At 39.4% G+C, this 18,680-nt stretch overlaps 1 protein-coding gene across 2 annotated transcripts in view; it reads left to right on the top strand.

Moving 5' to 3' along the window:
• asic4a (acid sensing ion channel subunit family member 4a) overlaps positions 1-18,680 on the top strand; it is a 108,813-nt gene that overhangs the window by 79,796 nt on the left and 10,337 nt on the right. For both annotated transcript variants that reach the window (XM_088083068.1, XM_042494639.2), the window contains exons 2-5: positions 9,624-9,768; positions 10,145-10,272; positions 10,389-10,542; positions 15,015-15,068. In XM_088083068.1, the coding sequence (XP_087939194.1) occupies positions 9,624-9,768; positions 10,145-10,272; positions 10,389-10,542; positions 15,015-15,068 (481 nt within the window). The remainder of the gene's footprint in view (positions 1-9,623; positions 9,769-10,144; positions 10,273-10,388; positions 10,543-15,014; positions 15,069-18,680) is intronic.

Below are 18,680 nucleotides of genomic sequence, written 5' to 3' on the forward strand. Positions count from 1 at the left end.
ATATAACCATCTAGGTTGACTCATTTTAAAACAGATAAATGGATAATGACATCTATTGTTCCATATAGAGTATAATTAATAGATGCTGTTCAGTTCAACTCTTAAGGTCAAGAATTATTACCATTTTGGTTCGACCCAGGCCCAAGCTTTCGCCACAGGAAATGATTAATCTCAATTACACATAAAGACTGATTAGGGACCTGTCTCACTGTGGTGATCCAAATGAATTATCCCCATTATGACAGTAGTTTCTAATCACATTTATAAACAGCACCTTTATGGGCCCATGGCCCCGACGTTAGTGCAGACTGTACTCAAAGGAAGCTTTCACATCTCTGAGAGTGCTGAATGTAGTGGACTATTCTATTTGTGAGTTGCTGTATTGTGCTGGAGAGCCTGTCCATTTTCAACCTCTTTTTCAAGAGCATCTCTCACTGCTCCATTAGCTGAGTATGCTCGGATATGCGGGGAATAGCAGCAGCATGGGGGGGGTTGGAAAAGGACAGCGGGGTAAAAAATGGGAATACTAACATTTGAAGAGAGAGGTTTGCTGAGTGCACTGTTCTGACTTCGGTGCTCCACTTATTTTTGATGCTCTGTCGGAGGAAGCCAGAAAGAGGGCAGCAAAGGCAGAGAAGAGATGAGTCAGAACTCCTACACTAATGACTGAAACAAGCCCTGCAGCTTTATATCAGTTCATCATTTTAATGTATGGTATTTAGTCAAACGGGAGAGCAAAATGTATAGACGCACTGCTTGAGTAAGTTCACCACCTTGTGGTGTAAACCCACCTCTGTGTTTGATGATGAGCACAGTGGGTCAGTGCCCCATTCAATCACAAAAGGGTGCTTTTCTTCCTATTAATCAGTGGGATCTGCTGGGAACACTCATTACAACCAGCATTCATTTACATTTCATTCAACAATTTGTAGAAATTATCACATTTATTAAACATGTTATTCTGCCCAACAGCGGAGAAAGACCAACCGCGGTGACAGCCCCGCTGATTACACCATATTTACCTCACTTGAATGACTGTATTAAACTACCATTGAGATCTCGGCACTTGGTTGTGTAATGAAGGTTGGAATTGATACACAATCACTGTAATGTGTTGAATGGCAATCCAGAGCTGCGTTCCCAGTGCCGACATTGAGATGGAGGTTAATGGTGCAAAACTTGTGTGTCTCACATTCCACTCACTGCGCTGTTTAGGCTTCACGTCTGAGGCTCTGCTCTGTTTGGACAAACTGAATATATCAAAGGGGGGGGGGTTTGGGGAGGTTATGATGTTAGCCTGATTTGTATTTACTCCCCACTGTATGTATGTAGAGATCTCAAAGCGCTGACCCAGGATAAAAACTAATCTGCCTGACATTTGATTGAGGATTATTTATGAATTATGCAGCTTAACCGTGGTGCAAGAAGAAGAAGAAAGATTTAGCAATAAGTTCTTATCACTTCTTGTCAGTTTTTCAGAAATGTGCGCTGAGTTAACACATCACTATCATTTTTCTTCCCTAATCTTGAGCTACAAAAATGTTTAGAGTCTGTGCAGCCTTGCTGTTAGCCTTGTTCGTGATTTTTGGAGACTCCTGAAGGTTTAGTCACAGCAGAGGGATGTTACATTTCATGATGGAGTGCAACCACAGATTGTTAAAGGAATTTTTGTGTTTAGTTTTGGGAAAATTAAAAAATACACTGAGTTGGCAGCTGGTGTCAGATTTAATATGACGGCACTGTAGTACACCCCATCTTAATGGAGCTCATAAATCAGTTGTTGTTGTCAGAGAGTCTGGTTTTTTTCAGCTCTGTGGTTGTTTACTCGGCTGCAGATAGTGGTGTTGTCAACTATATTATATTGAAAGGTTTTTTTGTCCAACCCACGATCAGTGTTTGGCTTGTTCCTCAAAAAATCGAATTTATTAGCCAACTCATTACTCATTACACTATTTAAAAATTAATAAAAATAAATATTTTATATAATTCTCCTATTTAAATGTTATTAAGGCTTAAGGTTACCTAAAATTGAGGGCTAAATGCTATGCTGCTTTTTATCATCTGTCTGTCAATAGTGCCCACACATGGTCACTTTTTGTTTTTTAAAAAAATGCCAAACTGGAGGCTTCAGCAAACCAATGTGTGATGTCATGGTAGCTAGGCTATATCATTATTTTCTGGTCTGTGGTTACACCCCACAAAATTGGTACGATAGCTTGCAAAAGATTTTTTTTATCTATGTTATCTTCTGTTGCATATGACTGGTATTTTCCCAAGGATCTGTCTGAAAAACAGAGAGTGAATCGTGGGAAAAAGCAACATTTCATCCACCACATATTCAGCCACAGATGTCATTAGTTCTTTGTTGCTTGTGGCGTGCAGCTGTCTACAATTAAAATCCAGTTTTAGTTGTTTGGCCAGTGTAGGGCTACAGCTATCCTCTGCAGCCACAGAGGGCTCACCTGTGGTTTCTGTTTCCACGAGCTTCATGTTGTTGTGCTGTCAGTCATAGTAGATGTCTTAGGAGATTTGAGGTCGTGAAAAGTCTTCGTACCACCACCTGCACGCAATTTATAATTTGACAACCATGTACTTGTTATCTTTCCTCTTGATAAAATCAAAGTAATGAATATTTTCAGCCACTGAATATTTTTTTTTCCATCTGCCAAGCTGGCTTGCTGCTTGTTGTTGTGCATGTGCGCCGACTACACAAAAATGAATCCGGGAATGCGATCTTGTTGGATTTCAGATACGGGTGTTACAACAAAAGTAAGGTTGTAATGAGTGCTGTTTTAGGGGGAACATTACATTATTATTGAAATTTAAGCACTGGTTTGTTACTGCTCTATTACAGTAATACATTACTGCCCACAAGAAGGTCAGAGGTTGCTTTTTTTTTCTTTTCAGGGTTGAATTGTGCAAGTGTGCCCAAAAAATGTCTTGAGAATGTGGTGAGGGAACCCATTGATCCAAAAGATTATTTTTTCATATTCCGTCTTTTCCTTCCCTTAACCCTTCTTCTCATTTTTTTTAAGTGAAGTTAATAGCAGAACAGAATTTCTACACATAAATACCAGCAATGATGTGGAAACCATCTTTTTTCCCTCTACCTCTTTTGTGTTTAACAGAAGATCACTTGCAGTTTAGAGTTGCCTTTTACCCCTTTGCTGTTCTTTTTGGGTGCTGGTGACTTTGTCTAAAGTGCGAGGGTGAAACATGAGTTTATATCTGGTACATAAATGGTAGTATGAAATATGCGGGTGAGAGAAAGAAATGCAGCAAAAATGTTCACTTTGATTCTGTATTTCTCTTTTTCTTTCTTTCTTTGTTTAGAAGAACCCCTTAGATAAGGACATCACATATTTTTGTTCATCCCTCTAACGCCTGTTGACAACAGTTTTGACCGAACTGAGTTTTCTCCCTAAGTAATTTTTGAGGCAACTCGGCGTCCCATTGTTACACGATGTCCTTTCGTCCTCCAGTGCAGTTTGGGCTAAAATGATGACACTGTCTCAGATGCATTATGTAAGATTTATGCATTGTCATGGCAATGCTGATTTATTTATTCGGCTGGTTGTTTAACAGGGACATTTGAAAACTGAAATACACACTGCATGTACCACCTGTCCTTATAGTCCATAAATTTGTGAACTGGGACACTTAAGGCTGCAATGTGAATGAAGTTAAACATTTAATTCCTTGTCTTTATGGCAGTGAGGTAAAACATTTTTTTGTAAAACAGCTCCACAATGCAAATGACTTGCATAGAAATGACATTTGGCCATTTTCCTTTCCTGTGTATTGGTCATAACTAGCCATTTTGTCCCATATTATGTACAAATGTGTTTGTGTGTGTGTGTGTGTGTGTGTGTGTATATGAGACAATTTCTCACAGTGCAGTTTCCTCTCAAATAATAACTAAAATTTGAACCACCTAAAAGATTTATGGTTATCATTATCATTTGTTTCCAGTTAAAGAAGCTGATAATAGAGTAGATACCTGAGTGAAAGATTTTTGCCATGTATGACTGGCAGCCCTATTGCACACATACCGTTGGTCCTGCGAAAACATTATGAAATGCCATGTAAATATTCAGCTCATGTCACATTGTGAGTCGAGTTTTTCTGCTGGGAGGTTGTAATGAAGCCATTAAATCAAGGAACGCTCTGTCTCAACTTTAAACCTGCGTGAGCCAACCTTAATGGTTTTCAACTGCCAATCAGTGCTCTGGCATATTCTCCCTCCACCCTCCGTAAATGAATTCAAATCCTCCTTCCTCATACTCGGAGAGCCACCCGATGACACGCAGCCCTGCCTGGAAATGGATGTCCTCCGGAGAAGCACTGAAGTGATTCCTGCAGGTTATTTAAAAGGAAAAGTGCCATGGGACTGTCAGATCACAGCCATAAAGAGGATGTTAAAGGGTTTCCCCCCACAAGGGCTTATGAATTACATGGTAAGGGGTTGGTCTCTTAATGCATTTAGCATGGAGCGACAGAGAATGAAACAAGGCACTTTTGGAGAAAAAACACTTGTAAAAGACACATAATGAATTGACATTTAAGGCAGTTATGCTGTAATTGGTGAGATACAGTATATGCAAATGACATGACATCGGGCTTCTTTCCAGAGCATGTCGCTGCTATAACTCAGGGCTTCACCTTAATGCATTCTCACTTTATTGTCTAGTCTTGTGAAGTTGAGCCAACTTTATTCATTTTGCCCAGAATCACAAATTTTTCTCAGAAAGCATCACAGCGTTAACAGAACCTCCATTTAAAAATTCGCCTGAGAAATAGTACAAACAGAACAGGAATCACTCAGACATCAATAGATGTCGCACATAGGAGTAGCAGTGCTGGATTAACAAGGATAAGATGAAATAGTTCTTCCCACCGTCTGTGCATTATGTATGTATTGTGTTAAGCACCCATCTTGTACAGTGCACTCAGAAACCAACCGCCACTCTTATTCTGAAATACTGTCCATCTCCACATTTACTGTGTGAGTTAGTTTGTGGCCATGTGATTAAATACAAATCTCTATAATAATGACAATCATTGTGAAATACTGAACATTAATAGAAAGTAAAAATGCAGGACTGCGACCTAAAACCAACATTCACTTTTTTTTTTTTTTTGGCCACTTGGGGGCAACAGAAACAAGCTGTAAACAACAGCAACATATTATCAGTTTAGTTGTTATGGCGAACTTTTAGCGAAATAGTCACATGTTTATTTAATCAACAGATACAGAGCAACATTACCATTAATTTATTGTCATGTTTGTGTCCAACCGTCATCCAAAACAGTACAGTTGCAGGCTGCAAAATCCAAACAATAGACTTGTGTTGTGTAAATAATAGAATTATCAATGGGTGAAATCCATTTCGTTACTTTGGATTCAGTGTCCTGCCACCAAGTGAGTCCTTACCATACACTGTAAAAATAATGGACGTAGCTACTGTGACATTGGCCGTTGGTTTGTAGTATCCTGTTTTGAAGCCTCAAGTTTGGAATCTTTGAAACTTTGCATTCATTATTCAGTTTTATGGTATGTCAACGCTGTGGTTAACTTTTACAAAAAGTTAGGCACAAAAAAACCATTGGTCACGGTTAGGAACATGTCATGTTTTGGGTTATAATGCCTGGTTGTTGTGGTCACAATCACTGCTGGAAATGTGCCAAACTTGCCTTAAAAATACCCGGTTGTTGTTACAAATACTGGAATTGTCGCAATGTGTTATTAAAAAACACAGCTGGTCTCAAACAGTGGTCTGCTGCTTGGCTGCTCAGCAGCCGTCTGGCCTCGGTCTCATGTTGTCCACCATCCCCTCCTCCTCATTAGAAACTCAACTCACATACATGTAGTCTGTGTTGATGTTGATATAATATGTATGAAACATATTAATGTAAAATATCCATGCCAGCATTCTCTTTTAACCACTGGGCAGCCTATTATATGCAAATAACCATACAGACCATTATTAATATAAGAATATTTATTATAGCGCTCTAAGGTTTAGATTGTTTTTCAGCGGTGCAGACACTATTACCAAACAAATCATCAATTATTCAGGCTAATTGCTACACATGAACATGGGGCCTTGGGGAACCCTGAGGTTATGGAGCCCCAGGCCAGCTGATTTGCCCAGTAGGTAATCCAGCCTTGAATAGTAGAATTTCAACATGGAGAAAAAGAATAATAATATTATGCAAATGCATACATAACAGAAGAACATGGGGTCAGAACATACAAAATTAAGTGAATATTTAGTGTAATAAGTTAGAGAGTTTCAGGTTTTTGAAAAAGTCTGTGTTTAGACCGAACTCTCAGAACAATACACAGTTGAAATGAATGTTTGAATCTATTTACCATCAGCATCTGCCAAATAGAAAAACAGTGGAATGACACTGTTTTAGACCTCCAAATGACTACAAAGTGAACAATGCTGCACTAAGTGTCGCAATAATTAACTCTTGTAAACAACTTGAGTCACTCAGAGGAGTACAAAACCTCTTTTCATTTGCTTTGTAACTGCCATGCTCCTGCTCTGTTTCAGCTTGTCAACAGCAGTGCCAAGTCCCCACTTGGGAATTGCCCAAGTCAGCCCTGTTACCTTTGCTAAATTTGGTGCAAGATGTAACAAGAGAAAAATGCTCCATCAATCATGTTGCAGATGCAGACAGAGAAGAGTGGGGGGTTCAGAGGCAGAGAAATAAACCAGTGGAATCTCTGCCAACAACCATTTCCTGGGTGAGATGATGGGAAAACTTTGCCGTACTCTCTGGGGACATCATTTGTGAACGCACCGGCGTCCTCCAGAGCCCAAAGTTTTAGAGCGGAACCCAGGTACTTGGTCGGGGTGTTTTGAGCATTTCCAAAGTGAAATCCTCCTTTGCCTCTGTTGCCTGCTCCATCAGATAAAGCCTGCCTGCCGAGGCTTAAGTGTGTCAATGAACGGGGGGGGAGGATCATTGATAAGTGCAGCTTACCTTCTCAACTGCTCCGCACCAGCCAAATAGAGATTAAACCATTTCAACCTAATAGCACATGTCAGTCAAAAGTCACACTTGCATTCTTCTTCCCGGCCGCCGTCCCCACTTTGCCACCTCCCATTTTCTAATCACAGCGGCTGCAAAGATGCTGCAATTTCCAAAGAAATGCAGAGTGGAACTAACTGAGCACATCTTTCACCACGACGACCCCTTTTGTACCACATCAGAGCCCGAGTTGAGATCTGTAATTGTGTCAGCCATTTCTCTGAATCCTCAAGTAAGACTCACTTTGAAGGTGACTATTTGTAACGCATTCAAAAAGCGCACTCAATACAAACATGCATGCACACACCCCCAGATCAAAAGCCTCGAGGTCTATTATTGCGTAAAATGCAGCCATCCTTCTAAACACTGAGCTTTTGTAAATGGTACTCATTTCTTGCTCTAATCACTGTTGTGGATATTGCTAAATTGCCACTCTTCCAGGGAATGACTGGACTGAACACCACAACCGTGGCTTTGATTTGTTGTTCAACCATCTCAGATGTGAATACACCCTGTGGTCTGTAAATGAGAGTGTCTGTTGTTCCACCAGCATCCCTTATTTAGACATCACAGCACTCATTAGGTGCATCAAGCTGATATCAAAGTCAGAACACAGATGTCGATGTTTTGGAGAATGCCAGGACCATCACAGTGTCTCTTTAATGATACGTCTGCCGTCTTCTCAGCTCGATTGTTATTTCACTGTCATTTCTCCAGCAAGTTCACGGCTGACCTATCCTGCCATGGGATTTCTTTGGCTTTAATACTTTCATCACTTCCCCCAAAATGATAATAATAATGATAATAATAACAATGATAATAATAATAATGCATTGTATTTATCGACAGCCTTCAAAGCACTCAATGAAACTTTACAAGACAATAAACAAGCAGCAATCTATCCAGATATCATAAAATCGTGTGAAATAACAAGTAAATAAAATAGCTAGGCCTAAAATCACCATCATAAAAACTATGAAATCATATTCACAAAGACATCATCAGGTAAAAACTCAACAAGAGTGAAACCATTAGTGCTGGAAAAATATTACTTTTATCTACATGGATGGACTGGAGTGATAGTAGCCTCGTGTGTCTTGCATCTGTTTGGAGCATTGGTTTTGCACATCCTTAAATTAACAATATGCGTATTCAAGATGGAGTATGCACATGATCATAATGTCACAATATTGGAATTTCTAATTTCGATACAGTCCCTTTTAAATATATATATATATATATTTGATACCATTTGTTTTTCACCAGTTTTATGAAAAATTTGATTGAGGGCATAAGACTTTTTTCAAAGATAAATATAGAAATGTTATTACAAGACAATAAAGATTTTTTTTCTTGGTTGCAGAGGAGAGAAGCAGAAAGACTGTGGTTAACATTAACAATAAGCGAGAGAGAGGGAGGGATTACTGGTACCAGGGTTGAAAAAAAATTAATAACTGAGATGTACTGTAGCCTTATTTAAAGGTCCGTTGTGTAGAATTTAGGGAGATATATTGGCAGAAATTGAATGTGATATAAGTTTTGTTTTGTTTTTTTTTTCAGATGTATAATCCCCTGAAAAAAAAGATAGTTGTGTTTTTGTTACCTTATAATGAGCTGTTTACAGGGAGTGGGTCCACGTCCATGTAGTCTGCCATGTTGCACAGCCATGTTTTTACAGTAGCCGAGAACAAACAAACCAAATGCTGATTATAGATAGAGACACTGGTGTTGTTGCCTTTTTCACCCCAGCCATCATGGTTGGCAGCCCCCCGCAGGGAGCTAAACAGCATCAGAAACAACAGATTTCTTGATGTAAAACTTCTTTATTTATCTTTGTAAATATTTAAATTACAGAGTCCGTTCCGGATAATTTCTCTCCAAGTAAAAACATCCTGAATGTCTGGATCATAAGTAATCAGACAAAATAAATGGTGGGCACACATAAGCAGGTGCTTTAAGTCTGTTTATTTCAATACTTGTCATTCAAGTTGCAAGTGTTGCCAGGTCCCCATCCTGTGTATCTTTTTGTTTCCATATGAATCACAAATTATGCTTTTAAAACTCACAGGAGACACCAGAAGAATGACTTAAAAAATGGACCTTTTTCTGAAGTGCAGCAGTTTGGATGAGAAGCATAAACAAAGAGATGATGTGTCCCCCACAGAGACAGCTCCTCTGATAGTCGGTGACGTGACAGCTCATTTAAAGCCGCCTCTCTCTTATTGTCTTTTGTTTTCTTTTGAAGGAAGATTAAAGAATCTCTTATGCCATTTGATATTTCAGCGGGATGGTAGTACTATTGAGCAGCATTGTGCAGAGTTTGTGTGGTGGGTGATGGGAATTCATTCAGATATAGCTTATCAAAGTCCATGAGGGACTGAGCCAGCAGACTGCATCCGGAGGTTTGGGGGTAATATTCAGTAACTCACGCAGCGGACGCTCAGCTTGTTTATTTTTTTTTTTTTCCTCATATCTCTGCCTTCATTGAAATGCGCCACATGTATGATCTTGTCTCAGCCGGCTTGTGGACTTTGTCATGTTTATGGTGATGTTCATGATAGGAATCTATTCTCTTCCAGGTGTATACCAGATATGGGAAATGCTACACTTTTAATGGCAACAAGACAACATCCAGGAAAAGCAAGCAGGGTGGAATGGGAAATGGGCTGGAGATCATGTTGGATATCCAGCAGGATGAGTATCTGCCCATCTGGAGGGAGACAAGTAAGCCTCAAAACTATTTGTCCAGTGTAATCCCATCATATGCTACAGCATGAGATACCCCTGCTAGGCTTTAAAATAACCAGCTACATTTCTCTGGGTCACATACTGTAAATAATGCATTTCTTGATTGTATTCCTGCAACCTGGAAAATGTGATTTGTAACAGGAAATTCCTGAACACAATACACACCCTCAGATTTGTGTTTGCATTGTAGGTGTCACATAATATTAATCCCAACTGGGTTTTTTTTTTTTAAACACGACAGAAATATGGTTTGCTGTTAGCGTCAAACTGAGTCCAAGCTGTCAGCCATCTGAAATTCCCTTGTACTCTCCCTTTGCAATGCTCCGCACTCTTGCTCTGTTTCATGCTGAAGATGAGACGTCTCTGGAGGCCGGCATTCGAGTTCAGATCCACAGTCAGGATGAGCCTCCCTACATCCACCAGCTGGGCTTCGGCGTCTCTCCGGGCTTCCAGACCTTTGTTTCATGTCAAGAGCAGAGGGTAGGTCTTCCTCATCAAAACCCACCGTCCCCATCCCCCAGCAGATTACCCCCCTCCCTGCAACCGTTCGTCCCTGGTGTTTCAGACTGGGGTCTAATAAATCTCTGTGTGCTTAGCTGACCTACCTGCCCCAGCCCTGGGGGAACTGCCGCTCCACAAGCAAAGAGAAGTTCCCTGGATACGACACATACAGCATCAGCGCCTGCCGCCTGCTCTGCGAGACCAACGAGGTCCTACGAGTGTGTGGCTGCAGGATGGTGCACATGCCCGGTAAGATCCCCCCTCTAACTCACAGTTACACATTGCCCAGCGGGGGGAAAAAAAAATCATCCGCGCGCATAAATTACAAATGCACACATGTAAGAGATTCATGCTCTCAGATTAACATTGTTATTACGATAGGGACTGAGAATGAAAAAACTAAGAAGAAAATGTATGTGTGGTTAGAAAAAGACCAAAACAAATCCTTCTCATGTTTTGTGGCGACTTCAAAATCAAAAGTGAAAAATACTCCAACAGTGTTCAGTCTAGAGTGATTGAACAGCCAGCCCAGTATTTGCATCACATTTGATGACCAATTGTGCAAAACAAGTCATTATTTTTTGGCTCACTTGAATATTTCCCACACAGACGTAATTTGGGCTGCCACATGCCTGACCTCGATGCTTCATGACTGGAGTGGATTGCTCTTCAGCAGCTCTCTGGACAGTAACTCTTCAGACTACATGAAAGTCTCGATGACTTTTGGATCCATTTGTTCAACATATCAGCTGTTTGGCAGTGGTTCTGTTGTGCTCCTGCAGCCTTCGTTAATTATTTTGATTGATTATTTTTATTAGTCCACTGGTAGGTGGAGACAAACAGCTCTCAGGATTTCTGCTTTTACATCGTATTAATTTAGTATTGACTTATACAATGAGAGATTGCCTCCAACGTACAATCACTTTGAAATGTCTCCTGGTTACTAAAATGTGGCCCAGAGCAAATCAGGATGTTTCATGATTCATAGGGGTGTTTTCTCATTTTTAGCACAAATTGAAGATTAAAAAAGTGTATTTGGCCTTGTTCACTATAGGGTATTATCACTGACACATCTATAAAAAAAATTAAAAATAACTCAAAAACTATTAAAGGTTAGCAAACAAAATATCAGATTGCAAAAAATGGCTAGGAGAATCCCAATCTCATTTGTATTCGGACTGAATTTGACTGACTGCTTTTCTAATTTTATGTCATGTTGTAATGTCAGATGTTCATAATAAACGTGGCATAAGTTTTAAATAATGAGGTTAATAATCGTCAATAATAGTTATAACAATAATAGTAATATTTAACAAGTCAAGTCAGCTCCCTGGGCTGATGGATCAGAAATGTGCAGCAACTTTTTTTGCCAACACTAGATATCAAACAAAAGCCAGAGACTGTATCTTATCAAGGCGCTGTGAGCTGTAAATTCACCACCTCTGAGCAGACGGCAGAAAATAATGTCATGTCAGAGCCTGACCTAGCAAAGGATCTATCAAAGAGGAGTGTGAAAGTGAGGAGCGCTCACTCTGCAGCTAAATCTGGGGATTGAAACCTTCCCAGAAGTAAACTGCACACTGACCATCGAAAAAGCTAACACAAACAAAACAGCTGCTTGACTTAAGGGAGGGTTTTTTTAAGGGAGACTTTTAGGGTGCAGCCCTAGAAACATGTAATCTTGGTCACCGCTGATGTCAATTTCTCCCCGATATTGAATCGTATCTGTGCTTGAACATGTTTTTTTGAGGCTTTAATGGTTGATTTTCCACAGTAAAAAGTGCCACTATTCTCTGTGACAGTCATTCTCTGCTTACAATGATGGTGCAAAGATGTCAAGATACAAAAGACCAGCAAATGCTCACCAATTAGAGCATTCTGGGCTTTTTCGGGAGAGTGGCTTAAAGAGACGGGTGTTTAAACGTCTCATTCAGAGGGTGAATGTAGTTATCCTTGACAGTATGAGAAAAATAGTTTTTTTTGACCATTAAAGCATGTTAAGATATTCTTGTAGAAACCCAAAATATGAGTATGAATCTTAAAATAAGCATAATACATTCAGTCTAATGCAACAGAGTACAACTCTAAACGTACTAATCAAGCAGTGACAAACAAAATATATCTGAGATAAATATATTATAGTGAATGGATTTGGATATCTGTTCAAAGCAGTGTTATAAATATAAGCAGAACACAAAGTATGTTGGTTAGAAACTCATCACTGTTGTTCCACCATTTATGCAGTTTCTCTGACAGGTGAGTCCAGCAAACTAAGACGTGTGGACTTACTCAGCATGTGCGTCACCACGGCCAGGGTGCATAAAGTCCAACAGCTGAGTCACTGAATGCAAACTGTCGTTGGCTGATGTGTCTGATAAGTGGGCATGTTTGAAGTTGTCGCATTTAGAAACTCAGAATATGCGCAGATTCCACACTCACACAGTGCAGATGACATTTGCGGCCTTGTTTTGCACAATTGGAAATATGAGAAAATCTATTCTGTGAATAAACAACACAGTATGAGACATTTGAAACAAGTTTTAACCCCATACTGCTGTAACTGAACTGATGGCATTTTGACAAAGGGAAGCTCTTCACCAGGAATATAAACACCGTGGTTCTAAGGTTCAAATTTGCATGTCAGACACACATTTCAGACTTCCATTCGCAGGCTGTAATGGCCGCAGCAAAGTGGTGGTGGTCTGATCCGCAGAGAGGAATCACAGCTAATCATTTGATCTCGACAGGCTGTGAAGCGGACACGTTTCTAATCGGTTTGTGTGCTCTGCGGGGTGACAGTACCTGCCTCGCTACAGGATCGTGATTGTGTTGCATTAAGCCATGAGCTCATGATTTTGGGAAAACTGGCATGGGAACATCTCATTGCTTTCACTTACCCTGTGTTCATCTTACTCCCATTTAGAGTATCCAGTCCAAACTTATGAAAAGCCTCCCATCTCACTAATCAATCATAACTAAGAAAAAGGACTATTGAATGGGAAATTTTTAAATGAATAGATAGTGAGGGCTGTTCAGAGAGCAGAGGTCTTCAGAGAGCAGCAGAACCACTTTGCTCTCTGTGATGATGTATTACATCAGATATGATATTTATTATATCAGATGTAATAAATGTGGAAGCTTTTCCAGGCCATTTGCCTGGTCCGGCTTTAGAAGAGGACTTCTATCAGGTAGCGGGAAGCTCGCATTAGTTCACGGCTCTTATCAATAGAGAATAAAATTTATCGTTGCATATTAAGTTTGCTGAAATTCCTTCATAAGCTTCCAAAGAGCGATTGGTTTAAAGCTCACCAAGGGAGCGTGAGGCCAGCTTGTGAATTGAAAATCTTTTTACAGCCTGGATGTGACAACGCAGTGCTGTATCATTGAAACGCAGGAGCGCTGCACCTTAAACACAATTTACAGTATCAATTCTTTTCTCTCCTGCAGTTCTCTGCAGCCGCGGCAGCAGTTTACAGTTTGCTGCTCCAGTTTCCAGTTGCTCGAAATTTTTACTCACTTTAATAGTTTGCTTTTGAGAGAGTGGCACAAATGTTTGTAATCCATTTCTTTCTCACACTCACTTACATAATCCGGAAAGTGTTTACAGTCTGCTTAACATGACAGAAAAATGTCATCAGCATGTGTTTACATAATCCCGCATTTGTTTACAGTCTGCTGCTTCGAGTTCTTCAGCCTTTTGTAGTTTAATTGTCTTTTTGTGGTCTGTGTGTTTATGTTTTTTGTCCTTTTGAGACTGTGATTTACATTTTTGTTGTGTTATTTTCATGTTGTTCTAATTATCGCCTCCATTATTTGTGACATATTTATGCATCTGTGTTCATTATTTGGATACCACAAAAACAACTTCAGAGATTCCCAAAATTTGGCTGAACGAGTGATTTGTATTTGAGGTGGATATTTAAAAAGCATTCTAAATTTTTATTTCTCATGACTCCTGAACTGAGAGGCGTAGAAGCAAAACTGTGTTTTCCTGGATTCTTCGGTTCAGGATTAATATTTCAGCATTTCGTCCTATTTCTATATTTGGATGACCACCAAAAAAGCCTTTTAAGTTGTTCTTGTTCTTAGAGTGTGGACAGCATACAGAGACGCTGCACAGCTTTTGTCGCGACACTCAAAATTTCTAAAAATAAAATACCAAGGTAGTATAAAGTTATTTCTTCAATCAATAATGTTTAATGATGGTTTATTTTTTATCAAATAATTTCTACAACAATAACTCCAGCTGAATGTGTGAATAGACTCTCTTCAGATCATTAGAAATGATTTCACTGTGTATTAATTAACATTTCTGAGTGATTGGGAAGGAGACTTCCACAAAACATTAACCCCGTGAACATTTCACAGACAGACACACTCACACCTCTGCCAATTAATTGTGCCTCTGATGAATACCTGTCATTAATGGCGATGTGTTCGTCTGCGAGGAAGTGACTCATTGATTGGTTTTTAAGGACTCTCTAAATATGCGTTATGGGTGAAGCCAGCGTGTTCCATTTCTCAGAGCAATCGAGGACAGACGTCCACGACAGCCCGTGCTCCGTGGATGGAAGTTGTCCTTTGTGCGCCTGCCCTCATTTGAAGATGACTAATAAGCTGTGGAGTGTTGTTCACAGCCACGGTTCCTCATTGCAGCAGACACGGGTCACTGATCATTTTGTTTCTGATTGATCAGACTCATTTTCTGTTCTTCTCTCCAGGAACTGCAGATATCTGCCCTCCCAGTAAAATCAACTGTGTTGACAAAGCACTCGGTAAGAAACAATCTTCCCTCATTTCTTTTCTCATTACAATAGATTCCCCAAAGGGAAATGGAAACACACTCCGTAAATATGATAAGGATTTTTTTTCTGTAATACAAATACCTGGAGGAAGACTTGATATTTTGAAATTACTTTCCCTCATTGTATTTAGTCACTTTAGAGCTTGATGGCTGTGCTGCCTCCATTGTTGAACTGTTAATAATAAACCAACTCTCCATTCCTGTATATTTGCCCCCCCCACCCCAAGTCCAACCTCACTCTCCTCCAGCAGACATCACGACTGAACAAAGGTGCCTTGGTTTCAAAGGCATCACGGTTGCAGCAAGAAATGGTCATGGCAGACATATAAGTACAATTATCATTTCTCGGCCAAAAAACCCAGAAATTTAATTATCTCTCTCTTTGCTGAATTCAAACCCTATTTAAAATATGGTTGAATGAAATCTTAGATATATCTCACAAGAGTGGGCCATATTCATCTGGGTCATATTCCTGAATCAAATACTGTGAATACATTCACCCGTCGTGAAAGGTAATAAATTAGACTATCATTTATATATTTATATTTTAAAGATGTTTTGTTCCCGTATTAGACAAAGAATATACGCTACCGTGCTCTTGCATACACATAACCTTATTGTTAGATTTATAAAACAAATAAATCATACATTTATAGCTACTGCTTTCAATGCTCCCTCTCTCTGTTTTTGTCTAGACTGAATGCATTTAGAATTTGGAAACAGAGGTTGAGAAGAGCTGTTCACTCTCCTGCGTTCATAGCAGAGTCCTACAGACCATTCGACCACATAGGTCATTTGTTCCTACTCTTTATGAAGTGCTTCCTAAATTAGCACCCCTAACAGTGTGGTTAGGTTTAGCTAAGGAATCATAGTTTAGGTTAAAATAATTACTATGTTTGTACATAGCTTAACTTTTATAACATGACAACATGATGTTAAGTATATAATGTATGTAAGTTAAAATAACGTTGACTTTTGGTTTTGTACAGGACATAAACAGCAGCCTCCTCTGCTGAAGGGCTTTGCTGAGTATCAATTCAGATACTTCCATTAATAAACGTTCATGTTGTACACAGTGTACAATATGTACTTACTTGCATAGTGCGCTAATTTCAACAGGGCAGTGTTTCAAATCATCCATGGCTCTTGTGCACTTAACAGAAATGTGGATAGCAATATTTGACCGCTTTTTCTTTTTCTTAATGGCAAATTGCAACGTTACCTTCAACATTTGATCACGATTGTCACCTGCCAAAATATCTGCCAGCCTGTTAGCTGCCATAATATCTGCCAGTCTGTCAGCTTGTTAACTGAAGGAATACCAACTTCTGCAGCCTCTTCGGCCACCATTTCCATAAGTTTGGTGGTCCCTACGCTTTTGCCACCTGGCCAAGATGGTGAAAGACTTTTTGAGTCTCATGAGTACACCATCCAGGTGCTTATAGTGCGCTATATGTTGCCAAACTTGTCGATTTAAATGCACCTATGCACTATGGAAGAATGTAAATAGAGTGCTGCAGGAATGATTTTTTATTTTTTTTGTAGGACAACCTGGAAGCTAACATCATCCTGAACTTCTCAAGAGAAAAGCCAATGGGATTTTTCCACTGGATTTTGGATTATTGTAGAAAATCAGCTTTGTCCTAAACAAAGGTTTATGATACTTACATGTTTTGTTCAGCACGATAATCTTCAGATATGAACACCACTTTTAGGATTTTCAAAGTGTTTATGCAAATGCAAGAAGTTTAAAGCAAACATTAGGTAAAAACAAACTACACCTCTGTTGCATGACTTTAGCATTCCCACCACAACAAGGCTGTGAAGTGATGACATTCTGTTGTCTCATTTAGCCACTTGCTGGCAACCGTCTTTTCAAGACACATTCCCGATTGGGAGATTTACTGACATATTTTATGTCATAGAACAAAACAAGAAAATCTCTTAAGCTTGTGTTAACCACAGACCTTATTCAGACACCAAACCATAAAACCCATTCAAAACACCCATTGACTTTGAGACAAGAAAAAAGGGAGTGCTAAAATGTGAAGTAATTTACGGGTTTTAGGACTCTTTCCTGCAGCACTCTATTGAGACACAGCATTCATTTGACCCATTCTTCCACCAGAATTGTTTGCTCTGTATACAACATCACCTAACATAAAAATGGGTCATAATAAGCTGTTTAAAAATGACCTAAGGTATTGTTTTTTGACAGAGTACAGTCTTGTACATGGTGTTATTTGTGGATATGTATTGGTTAATGTGTGAGAAATTCATGCCTGCAGGTTAACTGGGTTCATTGTCTACCTGTATGTTTGGCAGAGCCCTCAGTAGCACTGAATGTTCTCCATTATTTATTCTCAAGACAAATGGTATAACTGAATTACTGCAGACACCACTGCCACAGTTGTTGTCTATTAAATAATCCGGTTAAGCTAACACATCGTTGTGTGCATATATCCAGAACGATATTGGTCTGTTAATATCATGTGGTCAGTTTCTAATATGGGAGAGACTCCTGCTTGAGAAGTCTATAAAGCGTGATGTGACCTGACATTTTGTTGCACATTTTATCTGTTAAATGATTTAGCAAACTGTTAATTCCTCATTCAAATCCTGTAATGAATTTGTTCATCCTTAAAATTACCCATACAGCAGGGAGAAACACTAACTACTGGTAATTTTCTGGGCATGGAAGTAATATAATTTAATGATGCTGAGAGCTGGCTCCTTCTTCTCACTAAAAATACACATTTTACCCTTCAAAAACCTTTATTACTGCACCGAAAAGCCACACAGAGAAAAGGCCTCATGGTCTACTGTCTACTGGTGTGCACTTTTGTTGCACTACATCAATTGCACTTGTTTGTACTTACACCATGGCCACTTCCTGCAAGGTATTTTTATTGTGAGAAATGTATGTAATATGTTTCTTAAGTATTGCTGCTATGGTCACCTGTTTTCTAATATACAAAATGGTTCCATCTGAAGAGGCTGAACTTGACTTGAAATGTAATTAAAGTGTCTTGATATGCAGTTTTAATGGATGCCTGCCAACCAATCAAAAACAGGCCTTACATTTCTGCAGCCATACAATAAAGTAACAGACAACTGTAAAGCTGCACCCATCAGTATTTTTATTCAAACAATAGATACAATTATTATGTGTAATGTGAAAGGGATCGCACATAGTGACAAACCCACAGATTTTATCACCTCTGCAGAGCCCCTCAATGCAACAGAGCATTTTAGCATCTTTTGACTAATTGTTAGTTAATTGTTAACTGTTAACTGTTAACTGTTTTCGTTCCCTGCTTTCATCAGCCTTGTTGCCAAACAGGGAGATGGTTTACTTTTTAGAAATACTGAATCCACTGTGGGCTACCTACCCAGCATCAAACAGCACACAGACAAAGGTCCGTCTTACGCATAGAGCTGCTACAAAGTCCCTTCTTTATGCCACCATTGCATTTTCACATAGAACCAAGCAGCGGCGACATCATGCCGCTCTAGTGCATGATTTAAATAGCAAGGCATAATGTTTAACACAACAGCATCAGCTTTTAGTGTAAAACATAAC

This window comes from Plectropomus leopardus, chromosome 10, assembly GCF_026936395.1.
Source record: "Plectropomus leopardus strain MGB_pleo_1.0 chromosome 10, ASM2693639v1, whole genome shotgun sequence".
In the NCBI taxonomy this organism is placed as follows: domain Eukaryota; kingdom Metazoa; phylum Chordata; class Actinopteri; order Perciformes; family Serranidae; genus Plectropomus; species Plectropomus leopardus.